The 22,646-nt window shown below is 39.0% G+C and overlaps 1 protein-coding gene across 2 annotated transcripts in view; it reads right to left on the bottom strand.

Moving 5' to 3' along the window:
* The window catches only part of EIF2B3 (eukaryotic translation initiation factor 2B subunit gamma), a gene marked incomplete in the record, with an annotated part of 93,421 nt that overhangs the window by 25,605 nt on the left and 45,170 nt on the right, over positions 1-22,646 (bottom strand). For both annotated transcript variants that reach the window (XM_015811312.1, XM_015811311.1), the window contains 5 exon segments: positions 3,224-3,372; positions 4,530-4,607; positions 7,875-8,065; positions 8,976-9,103; positions 22,238-22,327. In XM_015811312.1, coding sequence (XP_015666798.1) covers positions 3,224-3,372; positions 4,530-4,607; positions 7,875-8,065; positions 8,976-9,103; positions 22,238-22,327 — 636 coding nt within the window.

The raw sequence follows: 22,646 nt of genomic DNA, 5'->3' as shown, positions 1-22,646 counted from the left end.
TAGATCTCTGTAGTCTGCTGAGAAGATACTGTACAAGGCAAGGATACTGTACAAGGCAAGGATCTACAAACTCCAATACATTTTCAATCTTAAGACTAAAAAGTTGAGAAAATAAAGAACACGTTATTGCTCTTTATAATGTTCTTTATCTAAATATTAATACCCAATAGTCCATTTTAGGAAAGCTTTAATTGGGTCACTGCCACATGAAAATCTCTCTCACTCTCTCTCTTAGAAGAGACTGTCTAATTCTATTTAGAAAATTAAATTTGTACACTCTTATCTCCTAAATTCTTCACTCTTTCCAAAGAGCTACTCCTGTCTTTGGTAAATCTCAACAGAAGTATTATTTATTGTTTTTTTACCACAGCAGAGCCGGCCTTGTCTGAAGATGAACTGGAAATTATCCTTTATCTTTATAGTATGGGGATTTAATTTATAACACGCTGGTAATTAAATGTGGCAATTAGATATTATATTCACTTATAACCTAGTTTTGTAATTGCAATGTGCTTCAGAAATCTAAGCTTTTTGTTCACATTATACAAGCATGTGACTATGAGAATCAACTTCAAGGAGCAATTGTTTTTAATTCATTGTTTAATGTTTTTAATTCATTGATACAAGAAATTGCCTGCAAAGGGAGGTAGAGCTCTTACACAACAGCCATCATTTACACAATAATTTAACTTTTTCAACCAATACAAGAAAAGTATGGAACTAAAAGGACAAGCCACTGAGAAAAACCTTGCCAAAATAAGGTTTGTGGGAGCAATTCCTGTGTGAAATAACACATATAAAATATGTTAAAATAAATGACTGTATAAAGTTAATCAGCATTAATACCAGTATTTTCCCCATCTACTTGATCCCTACTGCATACAATTTATTTTTTTCTCCAACATGTCCCTGTCATTAATCTTTTGTTTAAGTTAAACATTCCCAATACAATACTGTTTCCTCATAGGGCAATTGCTTTAGCCCTCTGAGTCTTCTGGGTTGACATGTTTTGACCGTCCACATTTTTTTTCAATGCTACAATAAAAATCATTCCAAGATAGTGACGCCATAGTTTTGGAAAGTTATTATAATACCAGCAACTGCATTTTTCCATAATAGAGGATTTACTTTTTGAACAAGAATCTCAATAAAGAACCAAACTTTTCCTGGTCAATCAATTGTCAGCTAAAGTCTGGAGCAGTGGTGCGAACCTATGGCACTCAGAGCCCTCTCTATTGGCACACGTGCCATCGCTGCCAGCAGCAGGTGTATCAGGTCACCACTGCCGCCCGGAGCAGGAGCCCCGCCCAGCACAAAGGAGGCGAAGCAGCTGACTAGCAAGCTCGAGTAGAGGTGGTAGAGAAGAGGTCACCAACCATTGTCGATTGGTGGACTAGAAGAAAAGGGAGGGGGAAGCATTTTACATGCATGCATGCGTGCATGGGGCTGCGAGCACACACATGCTGCAAATGGGGCGGGGCTAGGGCCTGCGTGATACTCACTAGCCCTGCCCTGTTCTTGCATGGTGCAGCGCTTTGTATCTGCACCCCATGGTACGGCCGCTTTTGCGCCTTGCAGCATGGTGGCCCATTTTTGCGCCCCCGGTTTTGCGTGCCAGAGGCGGAACTCAGAGGCACCTCCCTGCCCCCCCCATGAGGGCACCACAATGCTGATGCGGCCCTGGCACTTTGCGATAAATAAGTGGGTTTTGGGTTGTGGTTTGGGCACTCTGTCTCTAAAAGGTTCGCCATCACTGGTCTAGAGTTAACCACCGGCAGTTCTCTTTCAAAGGGAAGTCTCGTAAACAAACAAACAAACAAATGTACTTATCACATTTATATAGCAATCCATCTCATGTAGTGACTCTGAATGGCATACGTACTAAAACAATCCAAACAGATAAAATTCATTAAAAAAACCAACCAAAATAAATTAAAAATATTTTTAAAAACGGTGAAAAGAAAAAAACCATGCAGAGTGCATTCAGTCGATCATCATGTAGCCATCCAGCAGGCTTTGCTCTATCATAGTATCCCCAGAACATCTCACATATATATGTCTTTAAAAAAAAAAAGAATCTGGGGGAGGGGGGGTTGCTTCTACCATATCTGTGTTAAGTATTTTAATGTGAATTGTTCCACACTGATATGCATCTACCATTTAAAAATGTGTAACTTTGCCGTCCCTTTTTATTTTAATCATATACAATAATTTGATTTCAATAGGAAAAAAGGCTATTTCATCTTGTATAGATAATTTCAAAATTGTGATTAATGTTCATTTATTTCTCTTTTTGTGTCCTATTCTTAAATAGTTGCAATCTATAAGAGAATCTTTTTACTATTAAACTGCTGTATCTGCTCAGGAGCTTGATGAAGGAAAAATATTTCTTGAAAGGACAGGCAAATAATTTTATCTAAGTCACATACAATCAAACTACTCTACAGCAGGGTGTCCCCAAGCCCCAGGCTGTGGTCTGGTATCGGGCCGTGACCTGCACAAGGGGTGGACGAGTGCGAAAGCTCCATTTGTGCAAGTGAAACCATCCCCTTCCCCCCTCCCCCGATGCCACTGTTGCTGGTCCATGGAGCCGGAAAGGTTGAGGACCGTTGCTGTACAGTGTTTGTGGTCATAATTTACTTCTGTAGAATTCGTTTAGCATTTCTTCATTATTTGAAGATACTGAAACTTCTTCAAGCTATTTTACTTTCATGTATTATCTTCCCACCAATTTATCCAAAATAAAGCTATTCTACTTGTAATTTTCTGAATGTTCTCTGAATCATATTTAAAAAACATGGCATTACTCTTGTTTTTAGCTTCCCATATTATATGCCAATGGCGATCTTTTTGACACTAATTTCATTGACTATGTATATCAGGACATTTTAATATTTCTCAGAGGCACCTGCAGGAATGAAGGCTTTCATCAAATTGATAAAAAAGAGAAATGCGCAGTCATGATATAGTACATGTACAAAAGGGGTGCAGCTTGCATCACAATGATACAATGCTGCTTTGTACCCTCTTGCGGCCCTCTTGTGGATGCCTCTATCCTCAATCATAATTCTGTTTTCTCTCCTGGAAATAAAGAAGTGGCATTCAGCCAAACAGGGCATGCTTTGGATATTCCATAATTAGTTCATGCTACATGTAGTTCATGTAGTTCATGCTACAATTCTCTATATAAAATCACAAAAAAAATGTTTAAAAGGCCACCTACCCTTCTTCAATTCTGACAGAATTCATGATGATGCAGTTGGTAATTTTAACTTTATCTTTGATCAAACATGAAGTACCAATGACAGAATGCTTTACTGAAGTCTTTTCGCCTATTTGAGAGGATGCACCTACAATGCTGTCAGAGCCAACCTACAGAGGAAGAGAAAGAAACTTAACCACCAAGTATTAAACAATATCTTCTCCTTGAGTTGCTGATAGCTGTCAATTAACAGACTGAACAGACCCAAATAAGCTTTAATGAAGCCTCAAGAATCCTTTTCTTTTTTTCGCAGGAAAAGGGTCTACTTTTTCTGCTGTATATTGGAGAACACATAACACTCTAAATGGATTAGTAAAAAAGAACTGGAGAATTTTTGAATATGTACCATAGCTACTAAACTGATGTTCTGGTGATTAAGGTTTTTTGACTGCACTTTTCAAGAACATAAAAAGAGATTAATTCTGTCATCTGGCACTTTCTCTGAAGTTAACTGTTTCCAGTCTACTGGAATAAATAGTATACATTATAAATACATATGACAGTCCATTGCAGGGAGTCAGTAAACTCAGACCTAGACAGATATAAATGCTATTTTTTTCTAATTAACAAAAAACAGTGCATTTTAGCAATATCAACCCAGCAGATCAAGCATACGTAAGTCTTGTTTAATTCTCTAGGAGGGTTCTAAGAGAAGCATGATCTACACAAACACATGAACGAGGGGACAGGAATTTTGTTTCTGCCATGTGAGGAAAAACTGACCTGATCAAATTGGAAGGTGGTCATTTCACACAGTTCTACCTGCCTTGTGCTCGTACCCAGACCCATTCTCTTTCTCAGCAAGTCTGAATGCAATGCATACATCTTTTATGGGCCCTGAGGTTTCCTGTGCAATTGCCTCTGCTTTATTCACAAGAGCGTCATCCACATAGCAACAGAAAGTTTGTTAGCATCTGTCCTACTTAGTTTTGCCTAAACTAATGTTTTTTTTCCTTACCTGCTCTAAAACTCAGAATCTTAATCTACTAATTGACATTGGTATAAGATCCTAGCTGTTCTGAAGCTGAAACCACTGCTTCCTATTTCAGAAAACAAGTCAAAACAAAACTGGAAACTACACTTATCTGTACATTCATATGTGCAGAGAAAGGACTAAAATACAAAGGTATGATTGCCTGAGTACAGCTTGAAAGAGCTTTCGTTATAACAACCAGGAAACAACAACCAGAACCAGGAAAACAAATTGCATAGACTGATCCATATTTATTTACTTCTACCTTCCCATTATCCTCTTCTTGCTACTCACCATGCACTTATCAATAATCGATGCAGAACTGTGAACCAGAGGTTCTTCAAGACAAAGTGAAGGCAGCATTTTGGGAACCTGAAAGAAATTTTTTGAAATCATACATTAATGGCCCCCAACTACGCTCCTCTTTATAATATAAACATTACCCTCAGTTTACTTAATTAAAATTATTATCTTCAAGTGACTAAAAAGGACACTTGATGATTTTAATTTTTTAAACAGGCAACAATCAATCAGGCTTCAGGAGGCTATATAGGAAGTTACAGGCTACACAAGCTATTTCATATTTTTAGTCGAAGTTTGAGCATTGCTTGGCCTTCCACACTGAGCAAAAATATTAGAAGAGAGATAAATTGCAAATGAATTTGGACTGATAAACCCATTTAGAAATAAACTGAAATAAATGGAGTCCCTCCACTATTACCTGCAAATAAGCGAGTCACTTACAAAGAAACAGTTATTTAAAATTGTTTAGAACACATGACAAAGGGGCTTCATAGGTGAAACATGACAATTAAATGTTCAGGAACAACCAGGGAGGTTTTAAATTATTCCCCCTCCCATGTTTGTAATGAACATCTACTTCTCTGTGATCCCGGCACGTTGCATCTAATTTGGGGGCTGAGCCTTTGTGCAGCCTCCCTTGAGCAACAGATTGTGCTGTATCTTAAATATGAATTTAACAATAATCTTAATGCAGGATCCAATCTGGGATGATTACTGGGATCAGAGGTTTAGTCTTCTGAGTTTTTGGCTGAGAGAAGTCCCCTGAGGATGGGCTCCAGCACAAGTCCAAAAGCTCGGAAAACTAAACCTCTTGTCCCAGTGACCGACCCAGATTGGATCCTGTAATAAGATTATCTGCCAACAGTCTGACTCTTGGCAACCACATTAATCAGGCCTTTTCCAGAATGATCTGTCTCCATTAAGGAAGTGTATTCACCTTGCTATTGGCCATTTCTTCTTTCTGCCTTTCCCAATATTATAGATTTCACAAAAACTAGGACTTTGCAAAATATATCCAAAATATGGTCATTTGAGCCTGGTTATTTGTACATCAAGGGGAAAGTCTGGATTGATTTATACCTGTTTTCTATCACTTATAGGGCAGTCTGAATATTTCTCTTTCCCTATCTGAGTAAGCATTTTGCCACTGGAAATCTCACTAGAAGAATTATTTTAAAAGTATATTGCACGTACTGGTGTATACGCTCATTCATCTCTTTTTATTGTTAACTGGCTTAAATTGTTCTTTTAAGGGTAATATGAGATGTGAATTTATGTAAGATCATTTCTGTTTGGAACATAAACATGCTTGAAAGCTTCTCTCTCTCCCCCCCCCCCTTCCTATCTTTACATATAATAAAAAATATTTAAATATGGGAAGCAACTAGTGAGACAAGCAGTTGTCTAACAGAACGGTCAGGGAGCGCCAGGGCCAAGGGGAAGTTTAGTTTAACTTTAGGGTGCTTTTTTGGGGGGGGTGAAGTAATCTACTTCTTATTCCCCAAAACTACTCCCTCCTGCTGCCACCTGCCCACACAAAGGGAACAGCAGACTGAAGAGGTCAACTGAAACAAGTGAGATATTTCCTAAGTACAAAAACAGGGGACTGAAGTACTGTTCTGTTCCTGCTGCTAGTTCTAATGCATCAGCAGCTGCTTCATGGGTTATGGACAAAAAATATACACTGTGCTCACACTTCCATATTTGTGCAAACATCTGTTGCATGACATGGCCGTCTATGATGACACTACAATCCGTCCCTTCTCCTTTCCATGTGTAGAAATAATGGGACACTCGGACTACTCTCAAGCTATAAGACATAAAGGAGGCTCCAGAAAAATCATGCTACCTATAAACTTCACTGAATGAACTTTCTGAATAAATTCCTGACTTGGATATGCTTTCAATGGAACCCAGTTGCTTAAGCTAGCTCACAAACAGCTAGAATAGATGAATAAATTTTCACATATTAAAAAAGTAAGGGAAGTGTGAAGAAGAAAATAAAATATCCACAAATCAAAAGTTATGGAATATTTGGAACCCACAACAGCTTAAGCAAAACAAAAAGCATAAGACTATTAGAAATTCTCTTTAAAATGTGCAAATTCTCTGAAGGATTAATGTTTTCGTTTAGATAGTTTGCCTTATATTGCCACTCCAGAAAAGATACTACTGAAGAAAATTTGTCTCTGATCACTGAATGTTTTGTACAAATATACAGTATATATATATTGGAATTATCACATGGGGGGAATATTTGGAGTACTGACTCCAAATGAATAACATATTTAGACAGACAACTCTAGAGTTTGTTCTTCAATTCACTCTTGCACCTTCTATGACTGTCAAACTGCACCAATCTTCTTTCCTTCTTTTAAACCCTTGAAATTAAAATATAGCGATCTTCTATCTACTATTCCTTATTACAGACTCCAAAATAGCTCACCTCTCATATGACAAAATAAGTTTTGAACTATTATTAATGTGCCCTAAAGTCAGTTCATACAAACATGCCATCAGAGTGTGATCACTCCTAGAAAATGGCTTAACTTTTACAACAGACTTGATAAGGGATAAATCCAGAAAATATATACATGCTATTGATGAATAATTAAAGGCTTTTATGACTCTGATTCAGTCTATTGTGGATGAGATTTCACTCCTCCCAAAAGACCAAGTCCACAATTTGGAAATACTCCTCAGCTGTTACTGTTTTCACAGATGACAGTTATAGTGAAGAGGTGTCCTTGTAAGCACAATTAGTGTACCAACTACAACTGTCCCTCAGCAATCAGATCTGATAATTATCTATGCCTGCGTTATCCTTGAAAAGTGTCCCCAAGGCGCAAGGTAATAGGCACCAAGTGTCCAGAAGCTATGTGGGCAACTGGTGCAGGGATCCCTTGATCTTTAAATAAATCAAGGCCTGGACTTTTTTAGGTGAGGCTTCTTCATTATGGGTCTGTCTGGCCATGAAGCACTGCAGGAGAGGCCCTTGTGAAGATGTCTCCAATGTCAGAGGTTTATTTATTTAACATGCAAGAGAGGATCATCACTTACATTGTTCCCAAGCTTTGGAACATACTATTAATTTGTTGTCACTCTATTTTTTTAAAATGTTGTAAGTCATTGTGAATGATTTCTGACCAGAAAGATGTGGTGCAAATACTGTAAATATATGAACAAACATACTTGGGTCATTCAGTCATTTTCCCCTTCATAATGCAACCAAGATAAAGATATTTCAATCTAATCTTCCCATTCTATCCCTCTCTTAATTGTCATAATTACACAAGTGCCAGTCCTGAGTTAAAAACTGTTTTTTTTCTATCTTACCTGCCTATTTGCTTCAATATATAGTCCAAGAGTGTTCACTCGGTAACATAGTCCATCTCCCATGATGTGAACATAGCAACGAATTTTCCCTCCATGGAATGCCTCTTTTACATCTCCTCTGCAATTGTTCCAACACATTTTGTCTGTACCCAGTTCAAACCAGCTATCATCCTTCATAAAGTTATAAATGTCTGTGGAATACAAAAATATAAATCATAAACATTTTAAATGGAATCAAAGTGAGCATTATATATGGCATATTCACATTTCTTTCTATGCACAGGGTGGGTAAAGAGTAGCTGAATTTACTCTTCACACTGCTCAATATTCCAATATTTGCCACTGCCCAGAAAAACAATGGTCCCTGGGATTGCTGGCCTATAGGTAAAATATCAGGGCAATGAAAAAAACAGTGTGGCCTCATCCACTGGCTAGAAAAAAAGCTGCTTCTGGAAGAAATCTCTTGCTAACACCCAAAAGATCCCTGTTTTAACTGAGACCCAAAAAACAAAGAATAGAAGTACCAGCCAACAGAAAATGCTTTGCTTTTTCCTCCCAGAAATAAGACTAATTTCTGCTTCAATTATAAGAGAATAATGTACTTTTGTAATATATGAACAAGGCCCCCTAAGTTCCTATCTCTTATATGGCTGCCAAATGACAGGAGTTTCTTTCTTTAACCAGACCCAAACTCTCTATTTCGGCCAAATTCAGGAACCCAATGTTTGTTTAAACTGATCTGTTAAACAAGCTGAGTGCCTTATTATAACAAATGATAACTTCCCAGTTTGGATATAATACAGAACACTAACTTATACATCTGGCATTATCAAACTGATCACCCTCATTATCTTTCCCTTCACCTTTTACTATGTTGTTACTTATCTTTTTAAACCCTGGTGGCAACAATCTCTTCCGTGTTTATTTCTATATGGATCATACTACCAACATTTTACCAGATTTTTAATTGAGACAAGCTCTTTTATTTGTCAAGAAGCAGGCTAAAAAGAGTTTATGAACTGGGAGATGATTGCATTCCCTATTGGAGTCATATTCCCCAAGTGACATTCATTGTCTCCTGCATTCTTTTTTTGTACTAACCTGTTTTCTGGTCCTTTTTCTTTTGGTCCTGCTCTTTGTAGTTTTGGTCCTGTTGAAACTGTGCAGGAAAGGAAAACTGCTTTCTAACCAAGTATGGGATCAATTCACTTCTGATTGAAGTAAAAGTCCTAGGGAAATTAAAACAATAGCACTAAAAGATAAATATATTATTTACAAGTTCCTCAGGAAAAAAATGGTTTCTTCCTTGTATCTAATGTTCAAATAGCTGTTTGTGCAATCTAGATTCTAAACAAGAGCAGAACATTTCAAGAATAGTCTAAAACATTAGACTATTAAGACTATTAGACTAAGTTTGTAACTACCTAAACTATAATATTGGTCCTCTTTGTATCCCTCCAGACCAGCTCTCAAATTGTTTCCCAGCTGCAGTTTGTGTTTGCATCTCAGGTGATTTATTTCTGCCTGAGCTGCAATGTATCTAGCATGGCAAAACCTGTTCTCCCTTTTTATAGCCCTGAAGCTGAGCAGAACTTGTGAGTGGTCCATTTTCTCTTTGCTGGGAATTCTTGCCTCCCCCTGCCTTTCAGCAGCAACAGCATAATGTTCACAGTCCATTTAAGGGGAATGGTGGCTTGACACATTCTCAGCTCCCTTTTTGCAGCCAATCAAATGCAATCCAACCAGCTGATTTCACTACAAAATGGAGCTGTCATTGACTTTGGCTATTTTGGTTATTTATGGATCCTTTTAAATGTTTTTGAATGGCCCAGTAATGCAGGCAAAGGGAGGTACGTAAAACTGACCAAACTGAAACGTATCAAGCTGTTTAGGTGCTATGTTGTTGGGAGCAGCTGTTCCATAGGAGGGAAGCCCGTAAATGCTCATTTATATGCCCTCTCCTATTAAATATCCTGGTGACCCTTAACAGGAACACTGAATGGGCTGATTATATCTGTCCATCTGATGCATGAGCAGAGCCCTGAAAAATACTGTGGGCATCTGATAAAATGGACTACGATGAGGCACAAAAAAACTAGGCATTATAAATTAGTTAAGGTGCCACAACACAGTTCTTGCTGCAAAAGATATCACTGCAATCTGTTCAACCTGCAAAGTATTTGAAACACATGCTAATATTATTTCCTAGCAAGAAAAAAGCATAAAATACTTGGTGATGTTATTACACCGGAACACTCTGGAATGTTGTGGAGCTCACATTAGCAAAGCAAAGCGCTTCATTGCTGGGCTGCATGGCATATTCCCGTAAGCAGCCATCATCCTAGTGGCTACAATTCACTGTGACCACTTGAAAAATGTTGACCACTCCCAGAATTGCACCATAAGGTCCAGCAATGGAGCAGTCTTCCTTAACCTGACCTCCTGAGCTTTAGAAATCTACAAAAGATAAGTGAGGAGGAAGGCGTGGGGCCCAGTGGAGTGGGAAGAATGTCTAAGGCAGTGGTTCTCAACCTGTGGGTCGGGACCCCATTTGGGGTCGATCGACCATTTCATGGGGGTCGCCAAGCAAAGCTGTCCGCCATTTTTTTTGTCTGCCATTTTTTTTGTCCGCCATTTTTTCCCCCCTTTTCCGGCGGGTGCCTTACCTCCCTTGGGCTGGGCCAGCTGGTGGTCAGCCTGCTCCGTCTCTGCTGCTTGCCACCTACGCCTTGGCCAGCGCAGGGGGCGGAACCACGCATGCGTGGCGCTCCTGAGCAGGGAAATTCCTTGATTTACGACCGGTTGGGTAGTCCTCGACTTACGACCGGTTTAGTCCTCGACTTACGACCAGTTTAGTCCTCGACTTACGACCGGTTGGGGTCGTGGCATTAAAAAGGTTGAGAACCACTGGTCTAAGGTGCTGCAGAAACCCAATGTGAGGAATGAATGGGGTGAATGGGCAGGGGGCCAATTGGTCATAAGGGCAAACAACTGCAGACATGTTGCAGCTGCCACAACTTCAAGACTGTGTTGTAAGTAGCTTTTGGAGAATCTGCTGTAACTTTGAATGGTTAAGTGACTGGTTGTAAGTGAAGGACTCTAGCAATTGTAACAGAGAAAGAAATTCTAGTCAATTATTTAAAAATATCTTATACATTTAATTCTGTTGTATTTCAGAAAATGAGACACAACAGTAAAAATGTAATGGTAGTGGTCAGGGGAAATGTAAAAAATATTTTTTTTAATAGAAGTAAGAGAGGTGAAAAGTTAATTATGAATCCTATAGGTATATAGTGAATTCAAATACTGTAATAAAACAAGTTGTTTTTCCCAGCTCTCTAATATCCCAAACTAGAATAACCAGTTACCATTCCTTTCTTCCCATCCTGACTGCTAAAAGAAAAGTCAACTCACTTTAAAGAATAAAAACAAAACACTGCTGAGAACAAGGGCATTAGGGAAATGATATTTATATTCTAGCCAACATTACAATCTCAATGCAAAAGCAGAGAAATTTCCCCTACTATATACTCCCCTTGCTTGTCTCTTCAAGGAAATGGGAAGAGAACTGAAAAAGAGTTAATGCAGCCTCTCATTAGTATCATCTGCCTCTTTGACTCCTTAAGTCAAAGTTTGGGTTGATTTCATATAATATGGCTTTGGTGAGCACCTTCTGAGTTTGGAAACAAAAAACTCTGCTTGATCAAGTTATTCCTTTAAAATGTATAGAGTTTCTGAGATAGAGAATAAGGTTATTGGTACTAATGGAAAAGTTAAGCAAAGAAATCTGATTGCAATCACATCATTTTCCTCTCCCAGCTCCTGAACCATACTTTTAAATGACAAGCGAAAATAAATGTTAAAGTAGTCGTAGACCAGGATATTATAAGTAATTCCATGTGCATTACTCAAATTATAACCATGGTGACTGTAAGTTTAACACAGCATGCCTGCCTTTGTGTCATTCGGCTGTGAAATTTTATGGCACAAGAGGACCAGGTTTAAACTGCTGCTTAGGTTCAAATCTTTTTACAATTGTTTATTATACAGAGGAAAAAATAGGAAGAGATGAACATGACTTCTGGTGACTGCATAGACACCTCTACTGAATTTCAATGGCAACAATATGGGGACTGGCAACAATATGGGGACTGGCTTTTTCCAGGAAAGTTTTTTTTTCAACTTCAACTAACCTGGGATTTTCTGGCAATTTCTTATCCATGTACTAACCCTTCTGCATGCACAGAGGTTGGTTGCTTTCCTTTCTGACTAAACCAAATTGCACCTAACATGGCTCTCAAAAGAAGCTTTCCTCCTGGCTTGGTCATATCTTAGCTCTAACCCTTCTGCAAAAGAGACACAGGGGTGTGTTTGTTTTGCAAATCATGCAGGGATATTCTGGCTATCATGTGCCTCACGTATTTTTTTTTTTTTAATCAAAACTGAAGTATTATATAAACACCAAAGAGCTCAGGTTTCAATAAATTAAACATGCAAAAATGAAATTTTACAATTCACAAAAGGTAGTACTTAGTACTAAGTACTAAGCTTCACTAAAAATGATAGCATCAGGCTGATTACATCTGAAAGCCTGCTCTCTTCTGACACCTGAACGTGCAGCTGAGATGAGAGAAAACAGGAGAAAGTCTGGACAAAAAAAAGCTGACTATGGAACTTCCTATATAATTTCCATTCTATTCATGGTTTATTCTCACTTGCTACAAAACCATTTCCAGTGTTAATTGCTTCCTTCTCTGAAAGATTTCTCTTTGCATTTTGTACCCCAGTAATCTGCAGCCTTCTCGGAAGGGGTTTACATGCTTTCTTTTTAAAGCAGCAGATGAGTAGTCTCGGGTTCCTCTCCGATTCACATTGAAGCCGGAGACATAAGTGGCCTCAGTGTCTTAACCTTTTATCAGCTTAGGCAAGACAGAATAACCCTTGCATTAACTATTATGTTTAGATCAAAGAAATTATACGTAGGGCTTATTTTTAAAAACCAAAGCAAGGAAGTTTGGTGAAGAAAAGGCAGCTCATCTGCAAACTAGGACTCATGGATACGTTCACGTTATGCCACTGTTTCATAAGAGGCACAAGTTCCCAGTCCATTTTTGAGCTCAAAATCTAGTTTTAATTTTTTTATTCCTTAAATGGTTTCAGGCTCGTTTTAAACTGTATGTTTTAATGGATTTGTAGACACCTAGTAAACTGTTGGTACTTTAAAAAAAATCAGATGAAAGAATGCAGAAGTATTACTAAGCTAGATATGGGAAACAAGGAGCTAGAATATCTTGTTTTAATAATTCAATAGGCAAGAGTTCTAAAAAATATTAAATTTGTAGCGTATGTTCTAAAAAGTGATGAATAGAACACAAAGTGATTTTTCATTTTCAGTTCACTACAAAGGATTACTAGCAAGGCTAGATCTCAACCGTATGTTGCAAGCATAATTTTACGGAAGACTCATGTTTTGGGCATATTCTACAGCTGTATTCATTTGGTTTAATATTCAAAGATTTTTAATATGGTGTTGGAATAAGAAAAAAATTACAGATGTGACTGTGCTGCTAAATTATATATGAAACATTTGGAAGTGAAGTATGAAGAATTCTAGATTTACAGTGTGTGGTCTGTGGCTAGACAGGCTGCTATACTTTGATGAAAACACTCTAGTACACCTGCTTTAAAATCCTATATTAAAGACATATGTTCATTGTCCATATGTCAGTTGGTTTCCTATCAGCATAGTGGAAAGGTCCAGTCAACATTATTTCATGTGACCAAAATTTACTTCACTGTTTGATACTTTTTTGTTTGTTTTATATATATTTCATAATTATAACTTGCTTATTCCTTTATGGTCCATTTCTGTTTGTGATTCTTGATTTGGCTAATGTCTTTATATATTAGTGCAATAAAAATGGGGAATATTGCATTTATAAATTATTTCTCTCTGAAGCAACCTAAAACTTTGTGTGTGTATGTATATACACGTACTGGCATGAAGAAAAGCAAACACTTGACTAGTCAGTATTGCAAAACAATACTGACTAGTCAATACTGCTAACAATAGGAATGTTTTACTGTGACTATGGCTAATTGTAAACAGTGATCTCACCAATCTGTACCTCAAATTCTTTACAGAGCATGACAATTGTATACCAAATACAAACAAAAAGCAACAGTTATATTTGTAGTGTGTATTGCACATTAACACTAATCACAGGTGGCTTCGGCCACCAACAGTTAACTGTATAGGAAGAAAAGAACAGAAGTGGAGGGCACAGCAGGAAGACTAATCAGGGTATTTCAGGTTGTGGAGAAATCCTTCCAAATGGGCTCCTTTTATGTCATAACAAGCTGGAATTTTCAAAGCACTCCAAACAACAGCTGTAGATGTAAATTGCTCTGCCAGCTGCAGATTGGACACAAGCAGCATTAGAAATATTCAAAGCAAATTCATGCAGATTACAGCAAAAATATCCAAAGGATTTGTTGCAGCTGCAAATTCCCACAGTGTGAGGTTAGGATTGGATGTGACCACAAAGAGAATGAAGAACAGGTGAACATATAAATGTGGAAGAGCAGTCCTGCTGCATTTACATCTAGTTCTCCTCCATTTTTATTAGTGATTCACCAACTTTCCTACAGAAACCCACAGGACAGATTCTATCCTCAGAACCAGTAATACTAAAAAGCACAATGTAACTCTCCTAGGTGTACAACATTTCCCCTCCATTAAAAACATGCTTTTTGTTTATGTTCCTTTGGATACAGTCACCTTACTGTTTCCCCTTAAGAGTTGCGGGTCTGTTTCACGGACCCGGCACCATGACTCTGGAATAGTGTTTTTCAAACCTGGCAACTTTTAAGATGTGTGGACTTCAACTCTCAGAACTCCCCAGCCTGCAATCCACATGTTACTTTAAGAAGTTGCCAAGTTTGAAAAATACTGCTCTAGAATCAGTTTCATCGTACCCTTTGCTCTTGAAAGTTAGTTGGCTTTTAAAGAAGTTTTTTGTTATTATTGGGTCCTGGTTATTTTACCCTATTCCCATTAAGATTGGCAATTTGGGGGTATTTATTTTTATGTGATTTCTGGATATATGTGAGCCCTGCAATATCATAGGACACTCCTTTAAATGTATATGTTGTAGTATAATTTTAATTGTTGGTATTATTGGTTGATAAGTTATAAACTAATTTTATTGAGTAGAATTTTGTAATTAATTATGTAACTTTTTTTAAATCTACACTATCCCTTGGTAAAAGCGAGTACAGTACTACAATCCCAAGGGTAGAATAAGCTATAATACTTGAAGATGAATTGGCAATTCATTCTCAAAAAGTTTATTTATACACAATAATTATTGTATTAGTTGTAGTGTTGTTGGGATGAGAATTGCAATAAAGTAAGCAATGTGCTCGCTTACTTAGTGGCAGCAATTCTGTTCCCAGTTGCAGTTGTAAATTGGGGACTATTTTTACAACCAATACATTATTATTGGGCATAAATAAACATTTTGAGAATGAATTACCAGTTTATCTTCAAGAATAACAATCCAGGCAGTCCTGGTTTTGGTTGTAACTCCAGATGTGTGGGTCATTATGTGGGAAGCAGAGGCTGTCCCAGGTAAAGATATGGAGGTGCTGCAGCAGGGTAGGGGAGGCTCTGGGAGGTCCAGTGCAGGTCGCACACAAATTTGGAGGGGGGCGATTTCTGTGGTATGCTGCAAGTTCAGACAGGCTACAAGAAGAGGATGCAAGGGTGAGTACAAGCACCGGGAGGCCAGAGAAAGAAGGTGTGGGGTTTGTGCAAATGCAGGGAGGCCAGGAGGTCCAAGAAAAGAGAGCTGGGGCATGCAAGCAAAGAAAGGACAGTTGCCAAGTAACTTGCAGTCTACCCTGCTGGATTCCCCAGGGACCTTGTCTGTGGGAAGCCAGCAGGGAAGGTTGCAAATGGCAATCACATGATCGAGGGATGCTGCAACTGGTTATAAGTGCAAGCTGGTTGCCAAGCATTCAAATGTTGTTCATGTGGCTGTGGGGGTATTGCAACAATCAAAACTTTGAGAACCCACTTCATTCAGCACTGCTATAAGTCCGAATGGCTGCTGAACAAATGGTTATAACTTGAGGACTACTTGGAGTCAACTGATACTTATGGAAATGCCAATCATCCCTAAATCTTTCCATGTAACACCATTTAAATTTTCAGTACATCGGCAGGAATGGTCTACCTTTAGCTGCATCTTTTATGTTTTTCATTTTATTTGGCCATTTTGTCTATCTGTCTGCATTTTAATTCCTAAATTGCGATCTGTTCAATTTCTCTTTTCATATGGAAAATACTCATTATACAACCTGAACTTTATCAGGAAGAAAAATGCACTCCAGCCACAGAACTGACGTGCTCTCTCTTCAGTATCCACACAGCAAGCTCTCTTTTACAGAGATTTTTCTGGCAGGCAAGAAGAAAAAGAGAGAGAAAGAGAGAAAGAGAAAGAGAAAGAGAGAGAGGGGGGGGGGCATGCATTAAGGCAGAAAAAGTCTGACTCTGCCAGACCTCCCTCATAGTCCATAGGCCTTGCCAGGAAACACAGGTGACAGCGTGAATGATAAAAAGGCATTGAGAGGGAGAAAGCAAAACTACAGACTGGTTTAGTCTGGGCAATATCTTAATGTAAACCTGCAGGGGCCTCTGTGTACAACATACCACAAAGCAAATCAAGCAGAAGCCCGTGGACAAAATTTACTCTCATCAACCAAAACACAGCTCCCACCCTCTGGCAATCTTGGTAGTGTTCATGGAAGGTACAGAACTTTGAAGATTTTTTTCTTCACGGCATTCCTTTCCGTCTGCAGCTCAGATTGGAGAAAAATAATCTTTTCTGGAACGGCTTTCCAGAAAAGGTCTCTATAAAGATCTTGGGAGACTGGCTGAAGGAAGGAGGAAGGGAACTGCAGAGGAAGTGGCTTATCAATAGCCAATGTTTTTAAACACACGTAAATGCTTTTTTCTTCTTTCCCAAAACATATCTGATACTTTGCTTCTCTGAATACAACCAAGCCAAGTGTTTCCGCTTGAACATTAAAAGCTTTTTCTGAAAAGCAGATTAACTTTGCTCAGGAAACTGCTCCATGTAGAGCTATTAAATCTGACATTTATGGGTTCAAAAGTAACAAAAATATGACAAAACTAATTATTTAACTTATCACTCTTTAGACTTTATCCACAAGAGTTGTTCCTAATCACCCTCACATCATTTCTTGTGCTGGGACTAGCCCATAGTTCTATTTTTGTCCTTCTTGTTTCCATGTTCGAGGGATGTGAACATTTTAAATTCAAATCTACAGTCTTCAAATATTTTTGTCCTCCTCGTTTCCATGTTCTAGGGATGGGAAAGATACAAATGCAAATCCATAGCCTCTAAATTTACCATCTTCCTCTGACTTCTTTGACAAAGGTGATGTGATGGTAAAACCAGAAGAAGAAGAAAATGGACATTGATTTGAATTTATTGGGGAAAGGTGGGAGGCATAAATATAATAACAGATAAGAATTAAAAATGTAGTTTTCATGTTTAGATTTAGGACAATGGTGGCGAACCTATGGCACGAGTGCCAGAGGCAGCACTCGGAGCCCTCTTTGTGGGCACACGTGCCGTTGCCCCAGCCTTGCCTCCCCCTATGACCCCCTCCTCTCCAGCATCCCCCCTGAAGAAGACTCGCCCTCGAGCGTGGCCCACACGGAGCAGCGCAGCCAAGGACATGGCAGCCAGGCAGCGTAGACAAGACTCTGCCCTCACACCCCATCATGCAGTTGATGCTACAGGGCGCGGGCAGAGGGTGTAGCCGCCATAGCGCTGCTGGGCTGCCTGGGCGATCTGCGGCGGGCTCTGGAGGGTGTGAGTGGTCCTGTGGGCAGGCGGGGTGGGGGATGGGGGGGCAGAGCGGGGGCAGCAGGGGGTGGAGCAGAGGCAGGGCCAGTTTTTGGGCACTCGGTCTCTAAAAGGTTCACCATCACTGATTTAAGATATTTGTAGCTCAGGGTTGAACTGTGGGGTACTTGGTTCCTCTGAGCTTGGTTGTTTTCTGGCAGACACTTCATTACCAAATTAAGTAGCATCATCAATGATTTAGGTACGGCTATTAGGAGTAAAAAATGTTAGAATTAAAAATCTTTAAATTTGTCCACTGCTGTTCCATTTGATAAGTTGGCAATATAATTTCAGAAGGTTTCTTTAGCCCTGAAGGCTTCTGTTTGAAATATTCCACTTTCTCCTACTGCAAAGATTTTGAATCAATCCAAAGGTGCTTTTTTCAAAAGGCAAAAACTCCCTTGGTTTTTTTTCCCCTTTGAAAATGTTTCACTGCTCATCCAAGAGGCTTCTTCAGTTCAGTTCAGAAGGAGGACATAGGTAAATATACTTGTAGAAGCTAGCTATAGGTCACATTGATAATAATTGGGATAGCGGCAAAGAAATATTGGAGTAGGATTCATACATCAATGCAGAAAATTCTTAAAGTGAACATAAGGATTAAACCAGAAACTTTCCTTCTGGGTCTAATGGAAAGAGAAGTGGGGTAAAAATTTGGAACTCTGATTTTATATATGGTGACGGCAGCAAGATTGCTCTATGCACAAAAGTGGAAGGATGCCTCGATTCCTACCGTGGACGAATGGTTACAAAAGCTGGTGGAATTAGCAGAGATGGCCAAAGTGACTGTGCTGATAAAAGAACATGAGTACTTTTGTTTCTACTTGGAAGCCGCTTCTGGACTTTGAGCTTGAGGTGGAAAAAAATGATTATCATGATTTTGGGTTTTACTGTTTAGACTGATTTGCCGATACAGAAATGGCTAGTGCATACTACTATAGAAATGTAAAAAGTTGAGATTTGATTTTAATGTCTGATTTTACTGCAACAGAGAGAGTCAGAAGTCAATGCCTTTTTGTTTCTTCCCCTGCCTTTCTTCACACCTTTTTTGTTTTCCCTTTCTCTACTGTTGTCCCCTACAATTTGCTTTTGTATTTTCACATGTTATGTTATAAATGAATAAAACTAATAAACAAAAATAATTGGGATAGGGAACTCTATTGCTAAGCAATGAGATTGTAAGGTGTAATGTCATGGGGCCACACAATCTTATGAAGGCAGTTATGGCACTAGTCATGCTCACGTGATCTGCTGGCCTTCCCATGGATTTTACATGTTGGAAGCAGGCGGTGAAGGTTGCAAATAGCAGTTCTTGGGGAACCTTATTTGAGAGGTAGGTGCTATGACACAGGGGTAGGCAACCTTGGCTCTTTTATGACTCATGGACTTCAACTCCCAGAATTCCTGAGCCAGCATGGCTCAGCTTGGAAACCTCTCCCTTTCCCCTCAGCATGGCTGGCTCAGGAATTCTGGGAGTTGAAGTCCACGAGTCATAAAAGAGCCAAGGTTGCCTACCCCTGCTATGACAGATAAGGAGCCTTTCCAGATTCCATACAGATGGCAATCTTTAAATTTGGAGCATACCAGTCCTGTTGGATTGAAGTGGCCAGGGAGATATTATGGGAGACAGAACCCTAACCTTCACATAACTGGGCCCTGTGCTATTTAGGGCTTTGTAGGTAATGACTAGTACCCTGAATCACACCTGGAAGCAAGCTCACCACCGGTGCATCTTGTGAAGCAAAGGCACACCAAGGCGTGCCCATTACTGTCCATGCTGCCACATTCTGGACTAGTTGAAGCTTCTGGTGGTCTTCAGTATTAATGATCTGGAATATTTCAATAAAGAGAAGCTGACTGATCAGGCCATTACATGAGGATTAAGAGGAAAGCAGTGTCTTTTCTTCTGATTTATATCTCAGGAAGTAGTAACTTCTTTTCAAACTGCAGAAACCTAACTGCGTGTCTCAATTTGGTAGCAAAGAATGTAGCAAATTAAATCTTTACCTTACATCAGGGGTGTCAAACTGGCGGCCTGGATGCGTCACGACGAAACCATGCCCACCCCATTGCCGGCAATGGGAAAAAAGTTCTGATACGTCGTGCAACATCGTGAGTTTGACACGTCTGCCTTACATCCTACAGATGTATAGAACTATCTTTCTTGTAGCTATGGTTGGCATATAGCCAATAGCCAGCCAGTAGTAGTTGTTATAACAACTTTACCATGGATTTATTATTAAGCAGAGTATAGATAAATCAACAGTACTACAACATGCTATCTAATCTAATACATCAAAATATAAAATAAATAGTCTTTAAACTAAAAGGCTGATGAACATAAAATATCAAGTTTATATATTCAAATGCATATGTAAGAGTTGTTTTGAAAATGGTTTTGTAGAGGCCCTGATCTGTTTCTGCCCATCTGTCTCTGCCATAATCTGTCATGAATTTTAGTGGAAAAGGGAATAAAAATAGGTCTTCTTACTACAGAAATCTATTTACTTGTAGGGAACATTTTTGCACATTGGTCATCCTTCACCTCCTTACCTGTCTGTCATAACATTTAAACTCCATCCTTAAGCATCTCATCTTTTTCTTTAAATCACCTGTGGCTTCTGCAGTATTTCAAAGGAGCAAATATATTATGGAACACAGCTGTTTCAACTCCAGCAGCATCTGGAGCAGGTGGGACTGAAAGTTATGCCTGGGGTTCAGCTTTAAGTTACTTCCAGTTTGAGGTGAGTACGTATTCTTCATTACTGCTAAACCTTTATACCCAGGATCTCTCTCTTCTTCCATAAAAGGATGTCTTTCTTCCTCTCAGTAGGTGGTCACAATTTCATATTAGGAACACCACAAGATACACAGGATATATCAAAAACAGCCAACATGAAGATTTATCCAGAGAAGTCTTGGATTTACAAATAGACAAAATAATGTACAAAAAGAAGACCCATACAAAAGGAATAGAAATACTCATATTACTGCTGTACAAGAATGCCCTAATAAATACAAATGAAGACAAAGCAGGCACATATTAGGTTTCAGTATGAAGTCAACAAGATTATTAGTTCAGTGTGCTAATCCTCCATTGTCTAATGCTACTGGGTGGAAAGTTACCATCATATACAAAAGGGAGGCAGGGGAGGTAATGGGTTGGATTTAATTTCCAGTGTCCAAACAACTTGTTTAGATCTTGTCAATTAGAGTTAATTGTCTAGCATTCATGACGAATAAACTTGCCCTCACTTGATATATTCCAGAAAGCAGACATCCTGCAGATAACTCTCAGTTAAATGGAACTTGTCACTGTCGCCTTCCTCTTTAAACCGATTTCCCACTAAAAACCAACAAAGTTTGGGTGGCCTTGATGGCTAACAAAAAATTGAAGTCGCTTACACATGTCCCAACCTCTGAAAGACAAATAGAAATGCTCCATAGCATCCCTCCAGCTAAGGAACAGGAAGAAACTGAGAACGCTGAGTGATTCCCTATGCAACAAGCAGAGAGGTAAACTTTTATTTCCCCGTTCTCTTCTTCCGGTTCAAAATGAGTGAGGTACAGTAGATACAGTTGGGTTATCTTTAAAAAGCTATGTGGCAGATTAGAGGTGGGAAAGAAGGAGAACGCTGCCATGCATTTTTCACAAGCTTGCCTTTTCAATGCAGCTGTCCTGCATAATCTTCCTCCAACTCAATTATTTTAAAAATGTATAATTAAACCTTACTCACAGATGATGCTTCATTTGTATGTTCTGCAGCATAAATGAATGGTAGCAATAATTTTAATTTTCTCAGGCAGCCTGCTCATTGTTCATCTCATTTCAGAAAGGCAGTGGAGTGGGCACTGGAAAAACTTAGCCATTGTTTTTAAAGGGAATGCCGAGTCTGAAAACAGGATTGGAATAGCTTATATCAGACATGTCAAACTCGCGACGTCACATGACGTCGCGCAACGCATCGGAGCTTTTTTGCCATTGCCAGCAATGGGGTGGGCGCGGCTCCGGTATGATGAAACCGGCCTGCGGGCCAGCAGTTTGACACCCCTGGCTTATATGAATGTATTCAAAACTGAAACATGGTACCTAAGCGGAGGTAGGAAGATGAAGGGATCCTCTCAGTATTTTCTGCTTCTCTTTCACTTCTTTTATACTAGTGAGAGCCTATAAGCAGAATATGAGGTAGAACGACTGCAATGCACTGTACCTCATTAAAATGCACATGGGACATGTCCCTCATGGGACATCAAGGAATTGTGTCCATGTGATCACAAATTGAAGAGGGTGTTCTTATATTTAAAGCAAGAAAAACACTAGTTGTATATTGCAATCCTGTATATTAACAAGGCCAAGGATGTTTCCAGTGAGACATGCAAACATTTTTGAAGTGCGTTTGGGTTCTAGAACCTTTTTCTTACCTGTTCTCCACAAGGAAGTCTATGACACATTTCTTCAAACAGTACAGATGAGCATCCGTCAAACCTGTCCTAATGTGAATTCGTGAATGCCTGGGGAGGAAATAACAGAGAATGAAGTCACTTAGCTCTGCATTCCACAGTTACTTTTAAGAGCTCCACTTTAAAATTTCTTGATGGTAAAATTTTACAAGGGCCATCTGTGTTCCCAAACCTTTATTTATTTATTTATTTATAATTTAATTTATACCCCGCCCTTCTCCTCATGGGACTCAGGGCGGCTAACAGCCTCATAAAACTACAATACAAATACAATAATTAAAAGCCGAATTAAAAAGAAATATTTAAATAGGCCGATCAATTAAAATTATCCTTAAAAATCCCCTGAAACTTTAAAATCATTAACAATTAT

The sequence above is a fragment of the Protobothrops mucrosquamatus genome, unplaced genomic scaffold (genome assembly GCF_001527695.2).
Source record: "Protobothrops mucrosquamatus isolate PMUCROS unplaced genomic scaffold, P.Mucros_1.0 scaffold39, whole genome shotgun sequence".
In the NCBI taxonomy this organism is placed as follows: domain Eukaryota; kingdom Metazoa; phylum Chordata; class Lepidosauria; order Squamata; family Viperidae; genus Protobothrops; species Protobothrops mucrosquamatus.
Note: the sequence above shows the minus strand (reverse complement) of the source record. Positions and strands in the feature narration are given on the sequence as shown.